General features: G+C 39.3%; 1 protein-coding gene across 1 annotated transcript in view; it reads right to left on the bottom strand.

Annotated features, from left to right (window-relative positions):
- Nucleotides 1-23,390, bottom strand: part of astn1 (astrotactin 1) — a 413,206-nt gene that overhangs the window by 189,168 nt on the left and 200,648 nt on the right. The window contains exons 14-15 of the mRNA XM_073491141.1: nucleotides 22,483-22,677; nucleotides 8,329-8,456 (exon numbers count right to left, since the gene is read on the bottom strand). Of these exons, the coding sequence (XP_073347242.1) occupies nucleotides 8,329-8,456; nucleotides 22,483-22,677 (323 nt within the window). The remainder of the gene's footprint in view (nucleotides 1-8,328; nucleotides 8,457-22,482; nucleotides 22,678-23,390) is intronic.

The following is a 23,390-nucleotide window of genomic DNA, read 5'->3' as shown; positions in this document are numbered from 1 at the left end:
AAATTTCCATTGTCTTCTCTTCCATCTGTCCTACGCACTTCTCTTTCTTTTTTCCCCTTCATTTTTCTTTGTCCATCTTCTCTTTTTTGCTCCATTATCTCTCCAGCCCCATCTTAGGGGAAATCTGCTTAGCAGCCTTGAGCATACTTGCTTTCCAATTAAATCAAGATGTATTTGCCTTTCAAAAGTCTCCCTCTCCTCACTCTTTCTCCCATCGGAATAATTGATGGAGGTCTCTGGCCTCATGATGAATGGCTTCCAAGCCTGGAGATGAATAGAAAGATGAATGATTTCACCCTCGTGCCGACCAGAGAGGGCTGGAACAAGGAGTGCTGACATTGTGACAAATACACTGACCATAGAAACCAAACCTGGCCGAATCAGCATGGGACGAAGGGGTGGCATGCGCTCATTGCGGCTCAACAGACGTTCCTCTTGCCGACGCCATTTCTGCACGTCTGTCTACCCCATGGACAATTACCTGAGCCTCGCAATTAACTGCAGGCACAGCGATAATGCTGACAGCCTGCCAGGAGACGAGTGGAGGTGGCAGTGAGCCAGCTAGCTGGGGCTGGAGAGCGCTGCGTTGGACGCTTGTGTTTGTGCACTCAGTGGAAATGTGGAGGCCAAGAGAACAGGTGCAGTAAGGTGAGAAGATGCCCCAGGTGACTTCATGTGGATGGTGCCACCACTTTCCTAGCCAAGGTTTCTAAGCTGAAACAAGTTTTTCCTCTGCCTTCATATAACTCGCTGTCACGCAGCTGAGAGGTAGCAAATGTTTATAAGAATGAATTCAATGAGCGTATGACGGGCCATCTGTTTTAAAGGGCCAATAAGTAAGATTGTTACAACCCTGTAGAACATAATGAGCATAATATATCCACGTAGGGGGTGAAAGGATTTTTGATCAGTAGCAATAACTTAGTGATTATGTCGCCAGCTGGCTTTCAAAAACTTTCTGGGCTGAACACGGTTGTAACTAAAAACTTGCTCCTTCCCATTTCAGAGAGACTGAAACACTAAGGAAATTACATGACAAAATAAAGGTACCATGGCTTTCTTCTGCATGAAAGCAGGCGGTGACATAACTGGGAATTTTGGGACCCATGTAAGAACGTTTCTGTGGACCCCACTTAATCTGTTCAGGATTCTTAGTAGACATTTTGTGGCGTTCTCAAGCTATGCCCCTCAGCACCACCCTTCAAGCACTGTGGATGATCTTCAGTTATTTTGCATCTATAATTACCCAGCTGTCATTGTTGCAATTTATGCTCTTTACAAGGAAAAGAGAGCGTCACTTGTGACACATACATTAGATAAGGGTTTTTTAAATGAACAAAATATTCCCACATGATTAACTGAAAGTAGAGTTCTTGATCAAGAATTCCATATCTCGATTGGTTAAACACACCTGTTACAGTTAATAACTGGCTAGGAACCACTCACCTAAACTGGCACACATTGATTTTTTTGGCCACTTAGATGGACACAAAATATCATTAGCATCCAGTTGGAGTTGTGTTTCTGACAGATAAATGTACAGTAAGTCCATTATTAACTCTTCTTTTTGCTCTGTTTTGCTCTCAATCAGCTATTTAGCTGCTCAATTGTCCATTACATTTACAAAACATAGTCACTTATGTTGTCTGCAGTCTGGTGCCGAACAGGTGGCATACAGTAGGATTTTAGACCTTACAAAAGAAAAGTAGCCACCCAAAACAACAAAGCAATGAGTTAAAGATATATTATCTAACCTTTTCTGCATTAAAATGTCCAAAAAGCAACTCGAGCACTGTTATATAGTGCGTTGAGTTGTATACTTACATTATCTCAAATGATTCTGATAATGTTTAAATACAGAGAAATCTGTATTTTTATTCAAGCGATGAGTGCATTTCTACGAAATCACATTGCATTCACTTGCAATTTGCTCATAGATAATTAACATCCACCATCAGCACTAGAGAGCATTTCAGCATCTGTGAAACACACAGTATGTCATTTCTGCCGTCAGGGATCTCTCAATCAAAATAAAAACAAAAGACATAAGTAGCGTGGGATCATGGGAGCTCTCTCCATTGTAAACAATGATCATTGCTGATGAAAATGTCCGCCAGGCAGAAATGTTAACTTACAGGGTAATGTAAGTTTATTCAAGTTTTATTTACATTAATTTTAATGTGGCTACATCATGTGATGTTTGCTGACTTCCTTACACACTCTCTGCCTCTTCATTCCTCCGTTGCAGCGTTGCAGAAGCGAAGCCTAATAACGCTACCTATTCAAAGGAGAAATCTCTTGTGATGGCTGCGTTGCTGAACTGCTGCAGCTCACACAAGTGTGTCCACAAACAAAGCGTTACTGCTGCAGCACAGCTACTGCCAGTCCTATCTGTCAAAATGGATTTTGCCTTTGATAGTGATCAGTGCTCAATCTGAAATTTTAATTATGCCTATGATGAAACTGCGTCAGGTCAACCTCTCAAAGGCTGGACTTAATGTATAATAAGTCATGTAATACTGCAAAATGCAGAAAAGCATTTGCGATGCAAACGTAATGTCCTCACATGACTCTAAAATGAAGTAGCAGGAGTAAAATGATAGAAAAAACCTGGAAATCAATGCTCATTTGTCTGTTTTAATCATATCTTTTTGAGTTTTTCAGCCTGTGTTAGAACACACTCACTACTTGTGATGATTTTGTTCATTACTCACAGTTTTTCTCAATTTGGCAAATTTTCGAGAAGTTTGGGGACAATAATGTGACTCACTTGTGAAGATTCCTTTGTGACTGTGACTTAGTAGATTTAAATTTAACATCCCTCCCCATGTGAATCATAACAGGCAGGTGAGTCATACTGAATTAAGTAAAAACTATCACTTTGTGTTAGCTATAATGGAAATCTGACAATCATTAAGCATTTAAGGCTAAGGTTTCAGGAGCAAACAGGACAGATTGTTGCTGCTTAAGGAGCTGATGCATCAGTCACACACTGAGAAGTGAAGTGATGTGGAGCAGGGAATTGTTCAAAAAATATTGACGCTGAGCCAAACCTAGAAAACATGCAGCTGCAAAGATGACCAGTGACTAAATGGGTTAACAATGCAAATGGAAGGATACGTTCAAAAACATCAAAGGTAAGGTAGTTTGTATTCTAGGCATATTTTTCTTGACTGCATTATATTAAAACCATTTCAGTTATTCTTTTTTACCCCCTGTATGAAAATAAGGATATGGCCAAAATATGAACTCTATCACAAATTTGTTATGCCTGAAGAGCCACTGGATGACTGAATGCTTGTCATCTTTCATGAGGAATTTATATGATACTTGCATCATTTCTGACAAGGCGGTGGAAGACCGTGTCAGTTTGTTGAGAAACATCCTAAATATAAAGGAGCTCGAGGGGAATGCCTTCTTTCCTCACGCCATCCAAGACTGTGGCCATAACACTGTGTTAGGAAGCTATTGTCAGAAATCAAATCCATTACTTTGCTGCAAAAGTTGGTAGACACATCGGATCTAAATTCATTACTCTGCTGCAGCTGTTAACGAGTCCTTCAAAAGTCCTCAACCAGAGGTCATGGTGTTGCCACATTTTTCTTTAACCCAAATTACATAAGTGTTCATGGAAATCAATCTAATTTCAAAGCATGAAAAATGTGTTCTTTACCTTTGAAATAGTAGATTGACAAACTAATTAAATTCCATTTAATGGGCTGAGTTATGTTTATGAAACATCAGCAAACCTTATCAGCTCAGAAACAGTTTGAGATACTGTCATTTTTTTTTAATGTTGCAACTTTACGTCACAATGCTTATGGTCTGCTTAGATTTAGGCACACAAACCACATATTTAGGGTAAGGAAATGATCATGTTTTGTTTTACTTGGCTCTGTTGCCACAAACAAAGCGGTTACAAATGTAAAAGCTTTGTTTCAAACAGCAGTCTCTGGCTTGGCAGCCTCCTCGCACAACTGTTTGCCATCATTGTTGAATTAACCCCATTACATGAGTGTCAGCTGATGACATGTATTGTAAAAATGTTTTGATACATGAAAATTTGAAATATTCAAGTGAAGTACAAATAACCCAAGATTGCACTTGAGTAATTGTTCTTAGTTACATACCATCGCTGATGTGTTCTAGAAAGAAATTACAGCTAGAAGAAGAGAGTGTGTTTGGATATAATAAATAAATGATAAATAATGTAAATAATCATGCTGCAACTCAGGGAAAAAAAAGAAAATACTTTGAATACTTACAAATAGTTCAGCGATCGTCAGTGCGAGCATTTGCATTCGTGACTAAAAATAGATGTGTGTGAACTGTGCATTTTAATTACTGTAGGGGCATGTGTGCAAATCGAGCAACTAGAGTATTCAGGCCAATCACACAACAACAATTACAAAAATAGTATCACTGTGCTTGACCAATGCCATCCAATATGTCCCAAAACAAGAAGAACAACCAATGATATCCATTGATAAAGTCACAGGATCCACTCGTTAGCATGAAGGGATTGCCAGGTGGTACAAATAAGTAAAGAGAGAACTGACCAAAACACACCTTGAGCGCTGAGCTAGAGTCAGGCAGCTAGACAGCATAAATGACAAACTGAACTGTCTAAGCTGATTACAACGGAGCTTCCTCTTCTCATGCTGTCACCATACCTCTCTCTCCACAGTGCTGTGTCAGCACTAGTTACAATCACTGGCTGGCTACTCAGCGTGAAACCTACAGTCACGTTATGAAACTGATCCGCTGTACCAGTCCATCTATGATGTAAATAAATAAATGCACTTAAGTACTTCAGCTGAGTACAGCTTGGATGTAAAAGTACTTTGAGTTTGGAGTTACAGATACTTCACATCATTTTACCATATTGCTGTCAGAGATGAAAGTAACCAGATACAAGCAGTGACCGGCCGGTGGAGTAGTGGCTTCAGTACAGGGACAGACAACATTTTGGACAAAGTTGAAATTGAAACTGCTTGTAATAACAACTTCATTAGTTTCATAATTAATTTCTTATTTGACGGATTGTTTTATCGGTTCAGCCAGATCATTAAGGATGCCAAGTCTACAGTACTTAGCCTCCAGACAGGTGACACATTTAGGAACATGAAACTTTTTTGTTGTCCTTAAACTTTCCACCCTTCTGGAGTCTTACTATCTCAAAACATAATTCAAGTTTACAGCACAATCTGATTTAATGTGTTGGAAGTCAAGTAATCATTTTGTCTATACGTGATAACTTACCACAGATTTAAGGTGCTGGAAAAGCTTGGGGATGCACTTTGAAAATGCTTAGAAAGTGCTTGAATTTACTATTCAGTTTAAGGATTAAATAATTATGTAAAAAAAAAAAAAAGTTAGCATCATGCCCTGAAGTTGCTAAAATTCATTAACTTTATATCACAGATGTTTGTAGTTCTAATAGCAGGTGCTGTATTATGTGGACATTAATCAAGATCACATTTCACACAGAAGCTAGTGGCTAGTCCAGATGTGACATGAGGACTTTAGCTCCTTCTATGCTGGATTTCCACATCTTTCCACATCGCTCATCTTTGGACCACCATATTGTGCTTTCCATGCACTTTTTTTTAGCATTAGGCATTGGTTCACTTCTAGCATGCGTTGGGAACAGAGTGAAACCTGCAGCACAGTGCCCCAGAGTCCACTGTGTGTTTTTATGGTGCCCTGCTGGATGCTTTGAAATGATATCTCAATTCATGATATTACTCTTCAATAAAAGCCCAGGGCTGCCACAGCAAAGGCCCAACACAAAGGCACGGGAGGAGGAGTGCTGCTGCGTCGGTCTCTGTTCTGGGCTGTGTGCACTGTGAGCCCAGGGGCGATGTAGGGATAAAAAGGTTTGAGCCGAGCACAGAGAGGGGGGACAGGGGGGACGGGGGCTCGGGGACTTGGCAGCAGAAGATCCATTTAGATTAGACGGTTTTTAATATCCTCTGAAGTTTCCAATAAACAGCAGTTCAAAACACCGCTGCTCCTTCGTCATTTGATTGTCTATCACCTCGGACGTAACCCTGCTTGATGTGGTTTTGAATTGCTGCCCCGACTGGCCTTGTATCTCTGCTGTTATATCAACAACAAGCGATAAACCCATCCCGCAATCTGCTGCTTTCCACACTGTAAGGCAATTCAGAGGCAGTTACACAGGTGCCCTGAATAAGCTTAGCCAGCAGGCTGCCTGAGTGAGGCATTTCCAGGAAATATGTTGAAATATAATTATTAAACTTACGCTCACTATTGTGGTACTATCTACCGCACTCCAAACATGAAGAGAAAGGTTATTACTTATGCAGGCAGCACAGGGGAGGATATCCTCTCCATAACACGTATCGGCTCTTCATAAAATGTTCTACAACTTAAATGCAGGCAAGAGAAATATTATATTCTGCTTCCGACAAAATGGAGTGGTTAGACAACTATCTGTCAGGCAGATTTTTTCCGTCCATCAGTCCATCAGACACTTATGCCTATGACCACTCTGCATGTTTTCAAACATTTAGAGAACTAAACTGTAAAACTAAGCAAAACAAAGTGAGGTCAAACTCAGTAGATAATGAGGTGTCCAGATGGATGGACACAGATCTTTGGCCTTCTGCTGCCATAGCTTGACAGTTAGCAAGCCAGGATTTTTCCTTCTTCTTTTTTCCTGCGTGTGTCTGTGCTAATGGCAGCTGTTTCACATAGGAAGGCTGTTGCTGTTCAAACATCGCTGCCATGTGCTGCACTGGTAATGAAGAGAACAGCGAGATGGCCTCTGATGCCACAGACTAATGAATCCCGACAGTCATGGTACAACCTCTCTCCCACACACACTTCCCAAATCAAAAAAAAAAGAAAAGATTTTGCTGATGTTTTACCTATTCTCCCTTCACGTTCGTTATCGAGTTGGATGTTGAACTGAGGAGTGTGTGGAGTCGCACTGTGACAAACAGCAGCCAGAAAGTCTTTGGTATGTATTAAAATGTGTGCATGGGTGGTGTTTTGTCTGGCTTTTAAAAGGTTATTCGGTATGTCATCCATCATTCCCAGGTGAAGGAGAAAAAATTCACCTTATAAAAGAAAAGACTGCATATGGGTTATATTTAACTTGCTCTGGAACTCTATCCATTAATTCAGCTACATAAAGGCCGGCGGTCAGCTTGGTTTCTGACAATATGTTTTTTGATATCTACCAATACTGTACTCTGCTGACACAGTACAATAAAGCACACACTCTGCAATGTGGGCCAATAGTCCATGGCTGCAAGTGAAAGATCTGAATGCAGTCCTGAGCATGAATTTTACTCTGCTGTCGTCTGTTTTATTATTCTTCCCTTCTAATATAAGTTCTAGCACAAGACAGTACAGCAAACAACCAAACTAAAAGGCCAGAAAAAAACATGTATATGTGAAACTATTCATCTGTGTAAGGCAAACTTTCAGCTGTCAGCTGTTTCAGAAGTTATGTCATCAAGTTACAGCTGGTGCTGCTTTATAAACAACTAATTAATGGGGGGCTTTTATTGTGAAGATCTATAGGAAATTCAACTGTTCATCACTGAAATAACAGAGGTGTGTAAGCAGTGATCTTGGATAATGTTGCAGGAAGAAAGAGTGTTTACAGCGGCTTCATTTAATCACTATTCAAGACAAGGGCGTCATCAGTAAGAGACACACCTTTATGCCAGTAGCCTTGAAAGAAATGCAAAACTCAGCTGCACTGGACAGATGTGCCAAGTCAAACCGAGTCAAGCCCCATATGGTTCTTAATGTGTCTGAAGACCTCTACCAAAACAGATCAGTGAAAAGTGCACATGCAAAAATATATTTTCAAAAAAGAGACTCAAAGGGGACCTGAGGAGGTCACATCGGTCTGGAAAAGGCCAGAGCACAATTCAACCAGCTACAGTCAACCCAACAAGACCAAACTTCTAGTCCACTTCAACTTGGGTATTAAACATATTTGCTGCAAGATCAAACAGAGTCCTTGATCTGGTTTCAGTTATTGTTAATTGAGGGGACCCGTTTGGATGTCTACATTGGGGCCGATGTGTTTGGGGGACTGTAACTTTCCGTTCTCACCCTTACGATGGCAGACTGCATAACATTATAAATGATGGCGAAAATGTCAGAATGTATGCAAAGACCTTGGGCTACTCACTCAGCATTCCACACTGCTTACCAAGCCCTGAGAAGTTGTTTTTTTTTTTTTATTTGTTTGAGTAATGAGGATTTTTCGACAGGCTAGTGATGAAGTACTATCGCACAGCTGTGAGCTAGCAGACTGAACTATGAAATATGGTTTCGTACCTTTGAGGTATTCTGGGTCGGGCACGGGGTCCGACAGCTCCTCGTGGCACTGAACCTCGGTTGGCACCGATGCCACTACCATTCCATCTGGGAGCTGCTGCTCGATGCCTCGGGCAAAGTTCTTCTGCCTGGTGTTAAGAGAGACGAGAGAATGGGAGGTCCCGTTTAGAGACAGAAGCACTCAGTCATCCAACAGGGAACGAAGAAAAACGAGAGACAAAGTAAGTTAAGATACAAAATCTAAATAAAGTACTGTGTATAGAGGTTGTCAGCCGATTACACTGATTGAGTTTAGTTTACATTAATCTCAAATATGTCACTCCAGGTACATTTCAAAAGTTAACTTTAATCAATCATTTTGTGTACTCAATATCGATATTTATTTTATTTACTTGGAGCTGTAATTTTGCTTGAGTCATTTTCATGTTCACCTTTAATTTTTAAACATGCTTCGATAGAGCGCTATAAATGCTGTCACAAAGTCTATGATTACCTTTCTGAAGCTGAAAGATGTAGAAGGATATTACTGCTAGTGAGATGAGTGTCAGTGAAATGAGAGTGTGGTTGTATCTGTGGCACACTGTGAGAGTGGAAATCAGGCTTTTGTATGTGCATCCAGTTTCCTAAAGATTAAGATTTATAAGAACAGACCAGCTTTTGCACATTTATTACATCTGAAACAGTGTATGCATATTTCTTCTCTATTGATGCTTACACAGGGATTAATTCATGAACTTATAAACTCTGCTAGAATATATAATAATCATTATTAATAAATGGTTAATTTATAGTTACTTAAACTTTAGTTAAGTTATTTCACTGTTAACAATGATTTATTAAGCAATTGCAAGTATTATAAACATCAGTTTTAACTTAATAATGGCCGTCCAAATAATGTCTATAGATAAACCACATAATATTCATTAACCACTTACAAACATCACTTGTAACTTTACAGTAAACAATTGATTAACAAATGGTTTATAAAACATGTAATTATTTGTTAACAGTGAATCAACTATTTACTACAGCTTAATTCACAATAACTTTACAATGTATTTATTATTAATATGTTAATTTATGAAATTGTTACTGAACTGGTGTAACAAGTTCTGAATTGTTTGCTGTAACTTTCCTTCTATCAGACCCATTTTGGAAAACCATGTAAGAACATGCAGTGATATCAGCAAAAAAATAAACAAAACAAACTTTGCTACTGACAAAATTACTTCTATTTAAACCTCATTCTCCAACATTGTACAAACAAAAAATATAATTGCAGATGTACATGTCATTGCATTTAGAGTTGAGTAAATATTTAGCTGAACTTCTTCTGTACTTCTTCTAGGGCGTCATCTGAGTAAAATGTGTCAATAGCTGTACTCATGAAAATCCTCACTTGGTAGCTGACTGACTTTCTACATTCATTCAAGTTTCTAAAACTCGTTCTGTAAATAGTTCTCTTACTCTTGTGATCAGGCTGTTCTGTATATAACTTTCTAATAATAATTTAAAAAAAAACAACTCCTGATCAAGCCAGTTAGCACCATACACTTCTGTTTTAAGCCCTGCCCATTCCCAGTACGGATACAGAAACAGATGAGTCAGTTGAATAAACGGATACAGATAGTGGTTTACCAGCTCATCCCTAATTACATGTTGATACTGATGTAGTTGCCTGTAGTATTTTGTTTTATGACTATACAGCAATGTTTTCTCCAAAAACATTGATCATTTGGGAATGACAGTCTTTATTACATTCTGTGATGATAGACAAAGGCAAAGGAGTCAGAAGGAAATTAATGAAAAGGATTAATGAAGGTAGGAGGGACAGAGTAGATCAAAGATTGATAAGTAACTTCGCATGAGTGGCAAATCGTAAAGCAATACATTCTGTCACATCATTAAGGGAAAATCAATACATAGTAACAATTATTCACGACTGTACAGTGAATTGAGGAGACAAAGTCTCACATAAAACACGTCATTTTTCACTGTGTTGATTGTTCTGCCTGCAACGTGACTCATCTTCAGTCTGAGAGCCGATGTCCTCATTTGTCTGCTGCTGTGAGTGACTCTTGGTTGAACTCGCTCATTTTGTCCACTCCATCATTCTTTGTCTCAATGCCAGTTAGGTTCACAACAAGGTTCCACAACAGAATGACTGCAATAAATCACTAACTTAAGTCATTCAGGCATCTTGGGGCCAAAGCAAATGAGAATACATCTTTATTTCACACATAGTCCTCTGATTATTTTGACTCCAGACTTATATTTTTTGAAAATATAATGTACGCATCATTGTACATCAGCAGATACATAAGGCATTCAAAAGTCATCATTAAATACTATGATTTGGACCAGTGTGCAGGATTTAAGGGTATCTATTGGCAGACATGTATTATAATAATCCTAATTATGTTTTCATTAGTGTATAATCACCTAAAAAAACGTTGTGTTTTTGTTTCCTTAGAATTAGCCTTTTATATGCACAGAGGGAGTCCACCATGTTTCTACAGTAGCCCAGAATAGACCAACCAAACTGACAATGGATGTTCAGTAGGTTGCAATCCCCAACCTCACCAGTAGATACCACTAATTCCTACACACTGGACGTTTAAAGCTGCATTATTATATTTCATGGCGACCTGGACAACCAACCCAAAAATCACAAATTTGAGATGTTACAGTTGACGGTCTCCACCCGTCCCATGGAAAAAAACATTCTAGCTCTTTACAAACTAGATGCTTGTTCACCAGCTGGTTGTTGTGCTGGTGTTGTCTGCCATTTGGTGTCGAGAAATCAGCATGCACTGTGTTTAGTCAGCCCAGTGTCACGGAAAAGCCTGTAATAGACACTCTGATCCACTAGAGGGCAGTGTGAGTGTCACAGTTTTCCTCGCTTAGGTGCGAAAAACTACACGCATATAAAAGTACAGAATCAGCAGGGGGGGCTAATGACAGGAACAAAGGATGGGCATAGTATGAAGAGTAAAGTCTGTGATGAAAGGTAGTCAGGGTTAGTCTGGTGGTTCATTTACAGGACTCTCATCTAGCAGACCAGGGTTTTAATCCCATGTGGAGACAAACAGCAATTGTGACTGCTGTGAAGAAGTACTCATTTGAAGCCAAATGATCTTTTCTTAATCCTAACCAAGTAGTTTCAATGCTTTTATTTTGAAATTTGCAGATTTATTATTGTGAACTTGACCACGGAATGAGACCATACTGTTTTTTTTTGTTTTTTTGTATTTTCTATGGGTATGTGAGGCCAAACACGACAGTGACACGCTGGACCTGTGGATCTATTGCAGTTTGGTGTTATATCAGTTTAACTTTGAAGTTTTTGTCTCCTGCAATTGAAAAAAAAAAAAAAAAAAGAAAAAGGGGGGTGAACAAAAACGTGAGATGCACACCATAGAAACACTGAGCCAAATTATGCTAAAAGGCCTGTATAGGGCATAGAGGAAATATTAATTAGCGCAGCTTTAAGGGACAACACGAGACCTAGTTGCTAATAAAACAGAATTATTCTTTAAAATTTCGCAGTAAACTCCACCGAGTACACATAGGTTACCCACATGGCTGGTTCGTAAGGTTCTATACCAACGTAGGGAATGGGAGAAGCAAAACTAAATGAGTAAAATAAACACAATGTTGGCCTAAACATCTTTGGATGAATAACTCACTTGCTGCTGTTTATTTTACTCTCTCATTTTAATTGACCCCCTCCTGTATGCTGAGAATATTTCCTGCCACTAACCATATCTGACACCAGTTATTACATTTAGCAAGAAAGATCTAGAGCATCTTGATTAGCCTTAATGGATCTTCTTCTCAGTTGCAGGTCCTTTCAGAACAGTTTTTCTATGAAAAATATGTGATATAATGTTTAAGCCTTTGAAACATACATAGCAGCAGCCAGTAAATCAGCATGAAATGTCCTAATGGTTCACTCTGTTGACAGTTTTCCTGTTAATCATACCATGCATAATAAACAATTTAATTTGTGCAGTATTCTGGGTCTGAGCAGTGAAAATAAAAAGAGGATACACAAATATTTACAAATCACAGAGTGTTGCCTTTGGGAAAGTCACGGTTTGAGAAACAACAGAAGCCACTGGCTTGAGTAAAAAAACAGCGTCAAATACCACCATTCAAATAACATTTCATTTGCACGGTCATGACGTGGCCAGGGGTGTAACGGTAATTAGCAGGATATCAGGCTCATGAAAACAATGTAAAGTTGGCTGCTGCTGGTGGTGGGAAGCAAAGCTTATCAGCTGATGAGGGTGGGTGGTAAGGCGTGGCATTGGGATGGCACTTCTTCATGCATCGTAAGCCTCTGGAGTGGAATAATTCAGAATAATGCAAATAAAGTGTAATATACAGTGTTAATGCTTTGTTTGTTACATACGTATCGTCACTTTGTACTGAAACACAGTTTATTTGCCTGTTATTAGATTTGTGTCACAGAATGATGAAAAAGGTTGGTTTGGGTTTTATTGATACTGGAGTCAAATATTGTCAGCTTGTGCTGAAAGCAATTAAGCATATCGATAGCTGTTAGTTTAACAAAGCACACAAATTGGGTAATGAGTGAATCGTTTTGTTGTTTTGCTGAAGATTGCTGTGATTTGTTTCCTCTCTCTTAGAAACATGAAATGTGGAATATGGGCTGAGTTCCCATTACTGCCTTTAGGTCTGACTGACAATTTCCATTGTTTATTTTGTTGGATGTAACCTTCAAAAGCCATCTGGCGCTGTAGGGATGACATTTTACATTTTCTTAGATGTTACACTGCCAAAACTTAGTCAAGAATGTTTTTTCAAAGCTGTAGTGAAGCAGCCACCTGTTTGATTAATTACTGATATATAACAAAAAACAAGGAAACATCTGATTAACAACAATCCTTTCATGTTTTTTTCTCATCCCTTTGACTATGTGACTAAATAAGGGCTAGAACTAATGTTTATTTAATGATGATTAATCTGACAACTATTTTCTCAAATAGAGAAATCTAAAAATGTAAATTTAGTCATTATCTACTCACACTTGAAACCGTTGAAAAGTTGGAGGAAGTTTTGTAGTCCATAAAACATTAGTGGAGCTTATCTACATTTAGAAGCTTATTGATAAACAAACAAAAAACAAACTAACAACAAGAATAAAAACATGAAATGGCTCCATACAGCTTGCAGTTGAAATCTCTGGAAGCCCTGAGATTTCACATTGATTTCAAAAGATGTTATTTACAGCCTTTTTTAAGCCAAAATATTCACAGTAGCTGCTGAGCTAAAAGTGTTAGTGGGCACCCCGTCCAAAGTGTTATGCCACTTTTTTTGTTTTTTTAACTGTAATTTTTTCATTTCTGTGTTGAAACACTTACTGCTTAGGGCAATATATCATCATTGGAGAAGAAAGCAGGTGTTTTGGAATAAGAGCAGTGGACTTTGAGACCATCACAGCCCTGACTGGCTGGACTGCCCCAGGGAGGAAGAGTCGGAATAAGAGCCATGCTAATCCAGCTTGGTTTAAGGCTGCTCCCGGCTAATGTCTAGTTGCAGGAAAAGAAAATGGACAAATGGGACTCAGGCTGGCCAAACAACGTGAAATCAGAGATCTCTGTTGTGCCCACAGAGACCTGTCTCCACCACAACTCCTCAGATCAAGCTGTTGCACTTGATCGGCAGGTCTTGTTCTGAGCTTACAGAGCGCAGGACTACAGCGGGACAAGGAGAGGTGGACATCGATGCTTGGTGCTCACACACAGTCAGAGTTGATGGTGTTGCTGCTGTCTACATACACCCTGAAGCACATATAAAAGATGCACTACGTGTTTATGAATATTTGTATATACATAACTGTATATATCCTATGTTCTGTAACTTGTGTAGCATGAAGGTGTTTACAAACTTTCATTTCATTATACAACCTTGTGTTGTGTAATGATGAAAAAATTACCTTGTACCTTGTGCATGAGCTCGACCATGCATAGAGGGTCTGAATAATGTATTTTCAAATCAGTTCGGGATATTGTTGTTTTTTACCTTTTGAAATGAGTCCTCATGTACTTCACTTAATCTTCATTAAAGTATCACATATTAAATGCACTTAAGCATCAAAATGAAGGCAATATATGTACTTTAGTATCTAAAGTACAAGTAAAAGTAAATGACACACATTTACATGTACATATTTACTGCAAAAAATGGGTTGACTGATTATCAGACAATATTATCTAATTGCTGGTAAAATAAATTAACTGAAATATGCACTGCTTTGCAAATAAATGTTGCAGAGTAAAAGTACAATATTTGTCTTTTAAATGTAGGGGAGTGAAAATAATAAAATAACAGAAAATGGAAATACTCCAGTAAAGTACAAGTACATTAACATTGTACTAGAGTACAGTATTTGAGTAAATACTAATATACATTTCATCACTGAATATAAGTAGTAATTAATAATTAAATATTTGTCAACTAAATGATTAATCGTTGCAGCTCTACACTGAATAAACTCACAGTTTTAAATAAGAACCAATCATGGCCACAGACGATCTGTTCCCACCCCACCCTCTCAGACACATTTCATATTTTAATTAACTGAGTCAATGAACGCAGTCCTCCTGAGGGGGGAATTTGGGGATGTGGTACAGTAGGCTGAGGTGAAAAAGCAAGAGGGAGATAAAAAGAAAAGATGCCTGCACAAAGTAGTTTGAGTGTTTGGGGTGGGGGGGTGGGGGGGGGTTGTCAGGTGGGAGCGTGGTCTTAATCATTGATCCCAAGAAGCCACCAGAATGAGAACAAAGGGCACTAAAATATTCATTAAAACCTGCTCTGAGCTTGTCGTGTGAGGGAGGAATAGAGTGGCAGAGGGGAGGACGAGGAGAGGGAGGACAGTAGTAGGAGTAATGAGAGGAGGTTAGCTTTTTAACATCTCATTACTGGAGTCCACCGGCACCCACAGAGACAGGAAGACAGAGACCCTGTCACAGAGTTCTGTAATATGAAACCAGATCATATCGCGCCCGGTGCTCCCGAGATGTCACAGTGATAGGACCTCTTTCCTGAGCGTGACCGCTCGTATCTCACGTTGCTTTGTAACCAAAATCATCTTGTGCCCTACCAGCTTGCTGCCAATGACAATGATAGGACAGGATTCTACCTACCAGGAAATCAAATAAAAAAAAGCCTTGTGCCTTTTGAAATGATAATAACAAGTCCGTCTGTGAAGCAGGAGGGAGGGCTGCCTGTACTTCCCTTATTTCCGAAAAATATGAGAAGCATTTCAGGGCTGCTGAGCTTGACAGATGAACCATGAGGGAGCCATGCTGGGTGGAGAGAATCAAACCAGCTTTCTGTGTGTGAGAGTGTGTGTGTTTCATGTCGCTCTCACGAGACATAGCTGAAAGGGCTTGGCTGTCCAGTAGACAGGAGAGTCCAAACACCTACTGTGGCCATGCGTGTATGTGTAAACGTGTGTGAGCATTCATTTATGTGCATACCTGAGTGTCCGGGCTACTTTTCTATGTATATGTGTGCATGTGTTTATGTTGCCGCCGGGCACCTGCTCACACCACTTGCTGCTTTCCTTTTATTTTCCCTCTCTTTGTTGTTACTCCAGACAATCTAGATAGAAAAAAGTATCATTTTCCCTCCAATAAATAAAACATTAGCAGTCAAGACATTCACTTTGAGGGATTGTTTATATTTTCTTTGTTTGTTTTTTTCTGCAGAAGAGGAGGGAACTTTGTGTGAGGTAGCAGGGATGGGAATAAAGGAAGAAGTAAAGAAGAGGTGTATGTTTTACAGAGGAAAAGAAACAAATACCAGATACTGGTGCTAGCTGGAGGAAACTAAATTCAAATGCAAAGATGATTCTGTTCATTTGGAGGAGGAAAAAAAAAACAACACATCTCCACTGATGATTACACAATATTCAAATATGACTTTCTATCGTCACTGAATGATGGAGACAGATGCTTTGTGCCACTCCAGAGCAGTGGGGGTAGGGGCTTTTGTAAAAGTGCCAGTGAACATCACACAAAGGTTTCTCACTTGTCCCTCTCTTTCCATCTCTCGCTCACTTGCATTCTCTCAAGGGCAAACACTACATCTAATAAGGATGTGCTAGCACCCGGGCTGCACTGCTGTTTCACTTGCATATTTTAGTTACCACTGACTGAAGTCTATTACTGTTATACTGTGGTCTGGGTGAATACTCGCTTCTGATGGGCGTCAATTAATTCCTCATAAACTGACATCTATGGAACTAGTTCAAGTGCAATGGTCTATTTACCATTCTAAATTGTGCTATAGCCTTTATCTAAAATGAGTAGCTTTGGCATCAGCTGGCTGCAGACATCTCAGTGTTACTTTATTTACACCTGTTATTGTTGTGGATTGTTATTATTTCATATACTGAATTTGGTTAATATACATTTAAAAAATGACTTTCCTTTAAATGTGAAAAGCATTTTGGTTTGTAAGTTTTGTTCCTCAGAAAACAAAGAAAGAAAAATAAGAACAGTATTTTTAAGTTGAATCTGTAGTAATCTGACAAGGTTTCAGCCAATGGTGGGGCCAGAAAATCAGGTTCCGTTTTTTGGCATCGGCCATTGAAAACGTTTTTTAAAGGACCTTGGGAGGTATTGACCTTTGGATTTATTACATTTTTTTTCTCTTTTGGTTTGTTTTGGTTTATTTTTGTCTTTTTTGAAAGAACTTGTGAGACACTGGCCTTGGGTTTGCTGTGGACATGGCAGTGTCATGCAATAAGTTAACTGAACTCTCGCCAGACTGACTTATTCATCTGAGCTCCAATGCGCATGCCACATAAACTTTAACAGACTTTACATACACATCTGTGGGCCCTATTGGTTTGTTGGTCATTACATGTAAAATAGTTTCATTAATACACAAAGTTATCAACTTGTATGTGGTATGTCTGGCTGATTTATGTGCACATGAATTTTATCTGTGCAAATGTATTTCTTTTAACAGTAAGTTAGCCTAGAACTTGAATCATAAGCACTCTAGACATATTTATTTTTGGCTAATGGCATTTAACTTCCATTTATATGCATGCCAGAGTTATCTCTCTGTTACTTTCTTATGGCAGGAATTAACGCAGTATAAGCCATACACCCACGTGCACGTGTGTAATGCTTTTAGTTTAGAAGCTAAAATTTTTTGTGGGCTACAAAACTTCCCTCAACTTTCCTTTTGGGTGAACTTATCATTTAAGGGCATGGTAATGACTGTACAAGCTATCAGTCAAACCCTCAGGCAGAAGCAATGGACAACTCATTGGGCACTATCCCTTACTTGAAGGCTGCACATTGCAGCTGTGCAAGTGGTTTTGAGAAATAGCTAAATTTTCTAAAGTTTGAAAAGCTTCTCTGACTGGAGGTCATTTTACACAGTATCAGTTAACTGCATACTGCTCATTCCTCAGTGCTACTGTCTAGTGGAAGTGGAGGGAGTGGGAGTGATGAAGAGATCCAGCCACTGAGTTTACTGTAGGACAGCCTTTTTCAAAGCCTCAGAGAGGAAGAAAAAGAACACTCTTCCCTCCTGCTGTTTTTTAATATTTGAAGAGCACACCGGCAATTAAGTTGATGGCTCTTGCAAAAGACAGATTTATTTTTTTCAAAGAAAAGTCAATGTAGCAGAAGCCCAGATGTCCTGACTTTAAGTCCCTTGTATGAGTTAACCTCCAAAACCACCGGATCCAACATTTTTCATAATTCAGGCTGAAATGTGAAAGCTGGTTCCATCAGTTCAGCACCAACAGTTCTCTTATCAAACCCCTGATAGTGGCAAACAGCAATGTACAAAACATGGTGGTAATGTTAGAGGGCTTGTTTTTTAAGTCAGTGCTGACAGTTGCCTCTACTGATTAAAATGACAAACATTACCATCATCCGATAATGAGCTGTAGCTAATTAACATTAATTCTGTGAGTAACTTGGCTGTTGACTGGTCAATGGGCTGTCCCCAAAATGGCTTCTTTACTCACCATTTGTGATTTTAAAGACAAATCCCTCTGCAACACTGCTCAATGACCGTGAGAGTTTTGCACTTAAGACCAGCATAGTAATGAGTCACCCTAACTAACACAGTCTTGCTGATTGCATCGCATCAATTATGGGCTGAATCAGTCCGAATCTCAAAGTTAAACTTTTATGGCCATTATAGAGATAATTCAACTTATCAGCTTAATAGTTCGGAATCAGACCTTCCAGTAATTGGTAGAGGTTCTTGCAAAAAGTAAAGGCATCGGTGGTAATTGCACTGTGTCAGATACATTTAGTCCACATATGTGCAGCCTTTTATTAACATCGCTCTCAGGGTGTAGCTGTTGGTTCTGAACAGCCATCTTCTAAGTATTAATACATTAAGGGCATTTGTTTTCTTAGTTTCAATTCAGACAGCCTTTCCCACAATGTCAGAAATAATGCAGGTAAGATTTGCCTCAAAACGCTTTCTACTCTTCCTTTTTTTACTTTTTAATTATGTAGCAGTGTGTATTGCTAATTATTTTCATTTATGTTCATCAGAAATTCAAGTTAATATCTAGCTCCAGAGCTCATCCACACTGCGACACAAAAACAATGTCTAGAAGCATCTAATTAGAAGATGTGCCGCCTCAAAGTTCAAAATATATCATCCTCCCAGCTCTCTATTCCCTATGAATCAGAAACTGACCTGCTAAATCAATGGAGTGCCCCTTTAACAGTTACCCCATTGATCATGTAACATTTTTTATGTTAGTGCAAAGTATTGGAGAACTGTTCAAGATGTTTGACAGCATAGAGCATTGCATTATGAACCACATTTTATAATGAGCTGTCTAAGCACCCATTTAATACTGACCAGCAGCACATTCATTCTTGCTGTGCACCATTAAATTTGACATTAAGCTTCCTGGGGACAGATTTACCACCACCAGATAGGTATTGCCTCAGGCTGTCTTCCACATGTAACAAACTGTTATTTGTGTTTTTAATTCTGACAGAACTCCCATCTAGATCGAGGGCTCCACTGACCTAAAAGGATCTTCCGTATTCAATTACGATGCACTCTTTCCGTAACTTTTGTTCATTTTACATTTATAGTTCATCTGGTCTAATTAGGTTCAATTTCAGCACATTGGCTCCTGGTCAGTTTTAATTCATTTGCAGCCATCTCTTATAATTATGCCTTGCATTAACCATGCCTCCCAAAAGAATCTCCCTTCTACTTTCACCACCTCATCTGCACAGGAAGCATTAGGTTCTCAGTCTGCCTAAGACCCCGCTCTCCATTCACAAGCACCTTCAAATGAGATCAGAGAATTTGAGGTTTGGATTCTTGATGATATTAACTGTCCTGCTTCACCCGCCCCTCCCTCTCTACAACTCCAGCAGTGGATCCCTAAGTGGGAGAGCTGCCTCCGGGCGGCGGAATCTAAGCACGGCCCAAATTAAATTCCTGGGCTGCAGATGACTTTGCTGACCTTCTGGCTTCCTGAGTTCAGTGGAAATGATTGCAGCATGCGGACAGTGATAATTAACCACCTTCAAAGTACTCTACCATCCACATCAAACCCTGTGCAAATCATGAAAGGAACACGGCATCTCTTTGGACCTGTGTGGATTAATATCCATAAGCCTCTACAAAGAGGGGATGGGAGTTTTTTTTTTTTTTTAGTATTTCTCCTCCTCAGAGTATTTGCCAGAGATTAGGGGAAATGTCTTGTTTAATAGAGGACAATCCCTGACAGTGGCAGGCTTTACTATCTGGTTTACCTTTTTTTATTGGGAGGGAACTGACATAAAATCTACCTGAAAAAGCACTGTAATGAAATAACCTATAAATATATGATTGAATCTTTGATGTGCTTTAACAACCCGTGATGACACATCTACCTCCTGATTATTTATTCATGACAACTGTTACCATCAGGAGATTTAAATTATATACAGTATATGTACACAATTCAGTGCACCACAGCTGTCTGAACTGGAATAAATTAAATATGAGACAACAGGCATCACAGTTAAAGACATTTGACTGAATACCTTGTTGCGTGTGCACCAGAATTTCAAGGAATTGAGAAGAAATCAACAGCATGTCATTTTCTCATTCTTATTTGCACATGATATTCCCCTCTGGTGTCATACTTGTATTAAAGGAGACCTATATATATATATATATATATATATATATATATATATATATATATATATATATATATATATATTTTCTTTTTTTCCCCTTCTCTTCAGTGTTTCATACAAGTTCTTGTGCATGTAAAAGATCTTGAAAGTTAAAAAGACCAAAGTCCGCACCAATCGAAGCCCCTCTCTCCCACAGAAAACTCTGCTCCTGAAAAGCCTCTGTCAGTTGTCTGACCAAAAGTTCTGGGACTTTGTGACATCACAACTACGTTCTTGAGTCACACACTTGCATAATTAATGCTAGAGGCTAGGTTGGCATGTAAGATTTGATGTAGCACAGCTGCTCTGTTGTTTTTAGCGGTACTGGGTCAGACATGTGTGAGCTGACCAATCAGAGGAGACTGGGTCTTTGGAAGGGGGGACCTTAAAGAGACAGGACAGAGAGGGAATACAGTGTACTAAACAGTATGAGAAAACTTTTTTTTTTTTTTTGTGAGCATTAAGCCAAGTAAACCTATTCTAGTTGTATCGCAAGAAAAAAAAAAAAAAAAAATCCTTATATCATTTTCACGGGCCTTTGCATCAGTGTTTCTGCAGGGCAAGATAGATTTCAGACTTTTTAGATGCAACACAGATTGCAATTTTAATATATGTTTCACAATCATACTGGCTGAAGTATAAAATAGGTTAGCAGTGTCTTAACAAGTTGTGACAAGTGATAGTTTAAGCTGGTGGCGGTTTGGTTTCATTGGCTACAAGGACAACTATTGCAGCTGAATTAATTTAATTGTAGTTAATTGATGATAATTCTGCCTGTTGCTGTTGTCTGGTAAATTTCCTGGCTTTCTGCAGCAGTCATCTGTAATCTGTACAATCAGCTAAAGATGGTTTCCTCAAAAAAGAAACACCACTCCGTTACCATTACGCTGTTCAAGAATAGAAGGAATGGGCTGTGTGTCTTGGCTGTTCAAACACCAAAACAGTGGCCAGTCTTTCTGTACATAAAACGTCCAAGTGGTTCCCTTACTTCAGTTTCATACAGCTTCCGGGCTTACCACATTGGCTACTTGTGTAGTGTGTGGCGGCTGCATTGGTGAGCTGATGCTGCTGCTGCTCGCTCGCATGTGTGTCCACATAGGCACAGTGTTGTCGCTGCTGCAGCATATGAATATTATATTCCAGCTTTGCCAATAGATCCTCTGAAATCCCCCTAAATCTCACACACTGGACCTTTAAGAGTTTTGTAACATAAACGTAATACTAATAATACTCCCAGACATTCTATTGCCTTTTTATGGTAACTAAATTCAGTTCTTTAAGACTTTTATAGAACTGCAGATACGCTGCTAGTAATAATAGGCATGCTGATCATGACTCGCCAAAGATTGATTCTCAATGTGAAAACGTAGTAGGTGGAGTTGGTGGACTGATCAACAGTCATGCCTGTCCCAGGTCAAGTAAAGCAGTGCTGCTGTGTGGGTTCTACTTACTTTACTCTGCTGAGGAAGGGGTTATGTGTAGATTTAGCCAGGCTTCTTTGAAAGAGGCATGAAGAGACAAAGGTGGATTGTCTCCTGTACAGGTTGTATCTACACCTAGCTGATGTCCAATCACAAACAAGCCACGCCACCAATGTATGTAAGTGTTCTGTGTGTATCTACACCCTGAAATTAAATGTGTTTTTAGATTCCTTATTCAGATCAAAGATACAGAAATACCAGATGGAAGTGAGGTTCAGTATCCATTCTCACATCTGTAATTCTTAATCCACTTTGACACTGACACGTCATGTACAAAAAGCATCTGGCACTTAGGACTATTTCACCCACTTGGACAGAGAACGATGACTGAAACTGTTCTATCATGGATATCACGACAGTGGGAGCCAAAAGCCCAAACCCTGCCAAACCGTTTCCCCCGCTGAGATACAAATGGCACAACAATGTCCCACATGCTTCACTTCACAAACAGCTTGTGTGTTTACCTGAATGTGGCCTTGAGGATCTGTCCCGAGGTGCTCTCTTTGGTGTGGTTGTTGTATCCGTAGAAAAGGTCTCCGAACACAGTCTGGTTAGCTGGAATGTCCACTGCTTCCACGCAGTCTATTCCCTCGGTGCAGGCCTCAGACAGCGGCAGGCACGACCTCCCATCTGGACCCCGCTTGTAGTCCTCAATGCACCTAAAGAGACAGGTGACAGTGGCAGCTTTAGGGCATTTAATTTTTTATACGTCACCTTATTTCCATCCTTTCTTTCCGAGAACTGTGATATAACGTTACTTAATTATTTTCCTTTATTTATCTGCTTGTTTGCTTGCTTCTCTGTCTCTGCTCTTTCATTTCCTGAATTCCCGTTACCCTAGCTCTTCATAGTGAGATAATAATTAGTATGCAGAGAGCAAAACAAGAGCATTTCAGGTTAAAGTTAATTATGTTTAGAATTTTGTTAAATAACGGGTGCTGGTTAGATTGCCAATTTTCAAACTGTTAAGCTGTCATTTAAACAGTCAGCCATATGACAGGAAGCTGCTCTCTCGTGGCGAGTTTAAATGATTATGGAGGATCACATAGCAGATAAAAGGATCAATAAGATGCTATCTCTGATGTGCACAGCCAAATTTTATTTGGGTTTGGCTCCTACTGCGACCGGTCGACTGCACTGTGAGTGTTCAGACTCTGATCTGAATTTTAACTTGGCACCTTATGGGTTGTTAGAATGTATTAATGTGTTGTTGCAAAATAAAAATTAATGAGAGCCATCAATAGTTGTTCTTGTGCTTTTTTTGGCCAAGTCCGTCTTCATGAAAAGTATAAATAAACAGTTTAATGCATATCGATTTAACAGTGAATGGATTCACCGTTAGCATTATCTGATTAATGACACCATTGCAGTT

This window comes from Pagrus major, chromosome 21 (assembly GCF_040436345.1).
Source record: "Pagrus major chromosome 21, Pma_NU_1.0".
Taxonomy (NCBI): domain Eukaryota; kingdom Metazoa; phylum Chordata; class Actinopteri; order Spariformes; family Sparidae; genus Pagrus; species Pagrus major.
Note: the sequence above shows the minus strand (reverse complement) of the source record. Positions and strands in the feature narration are given on the sequence as shown.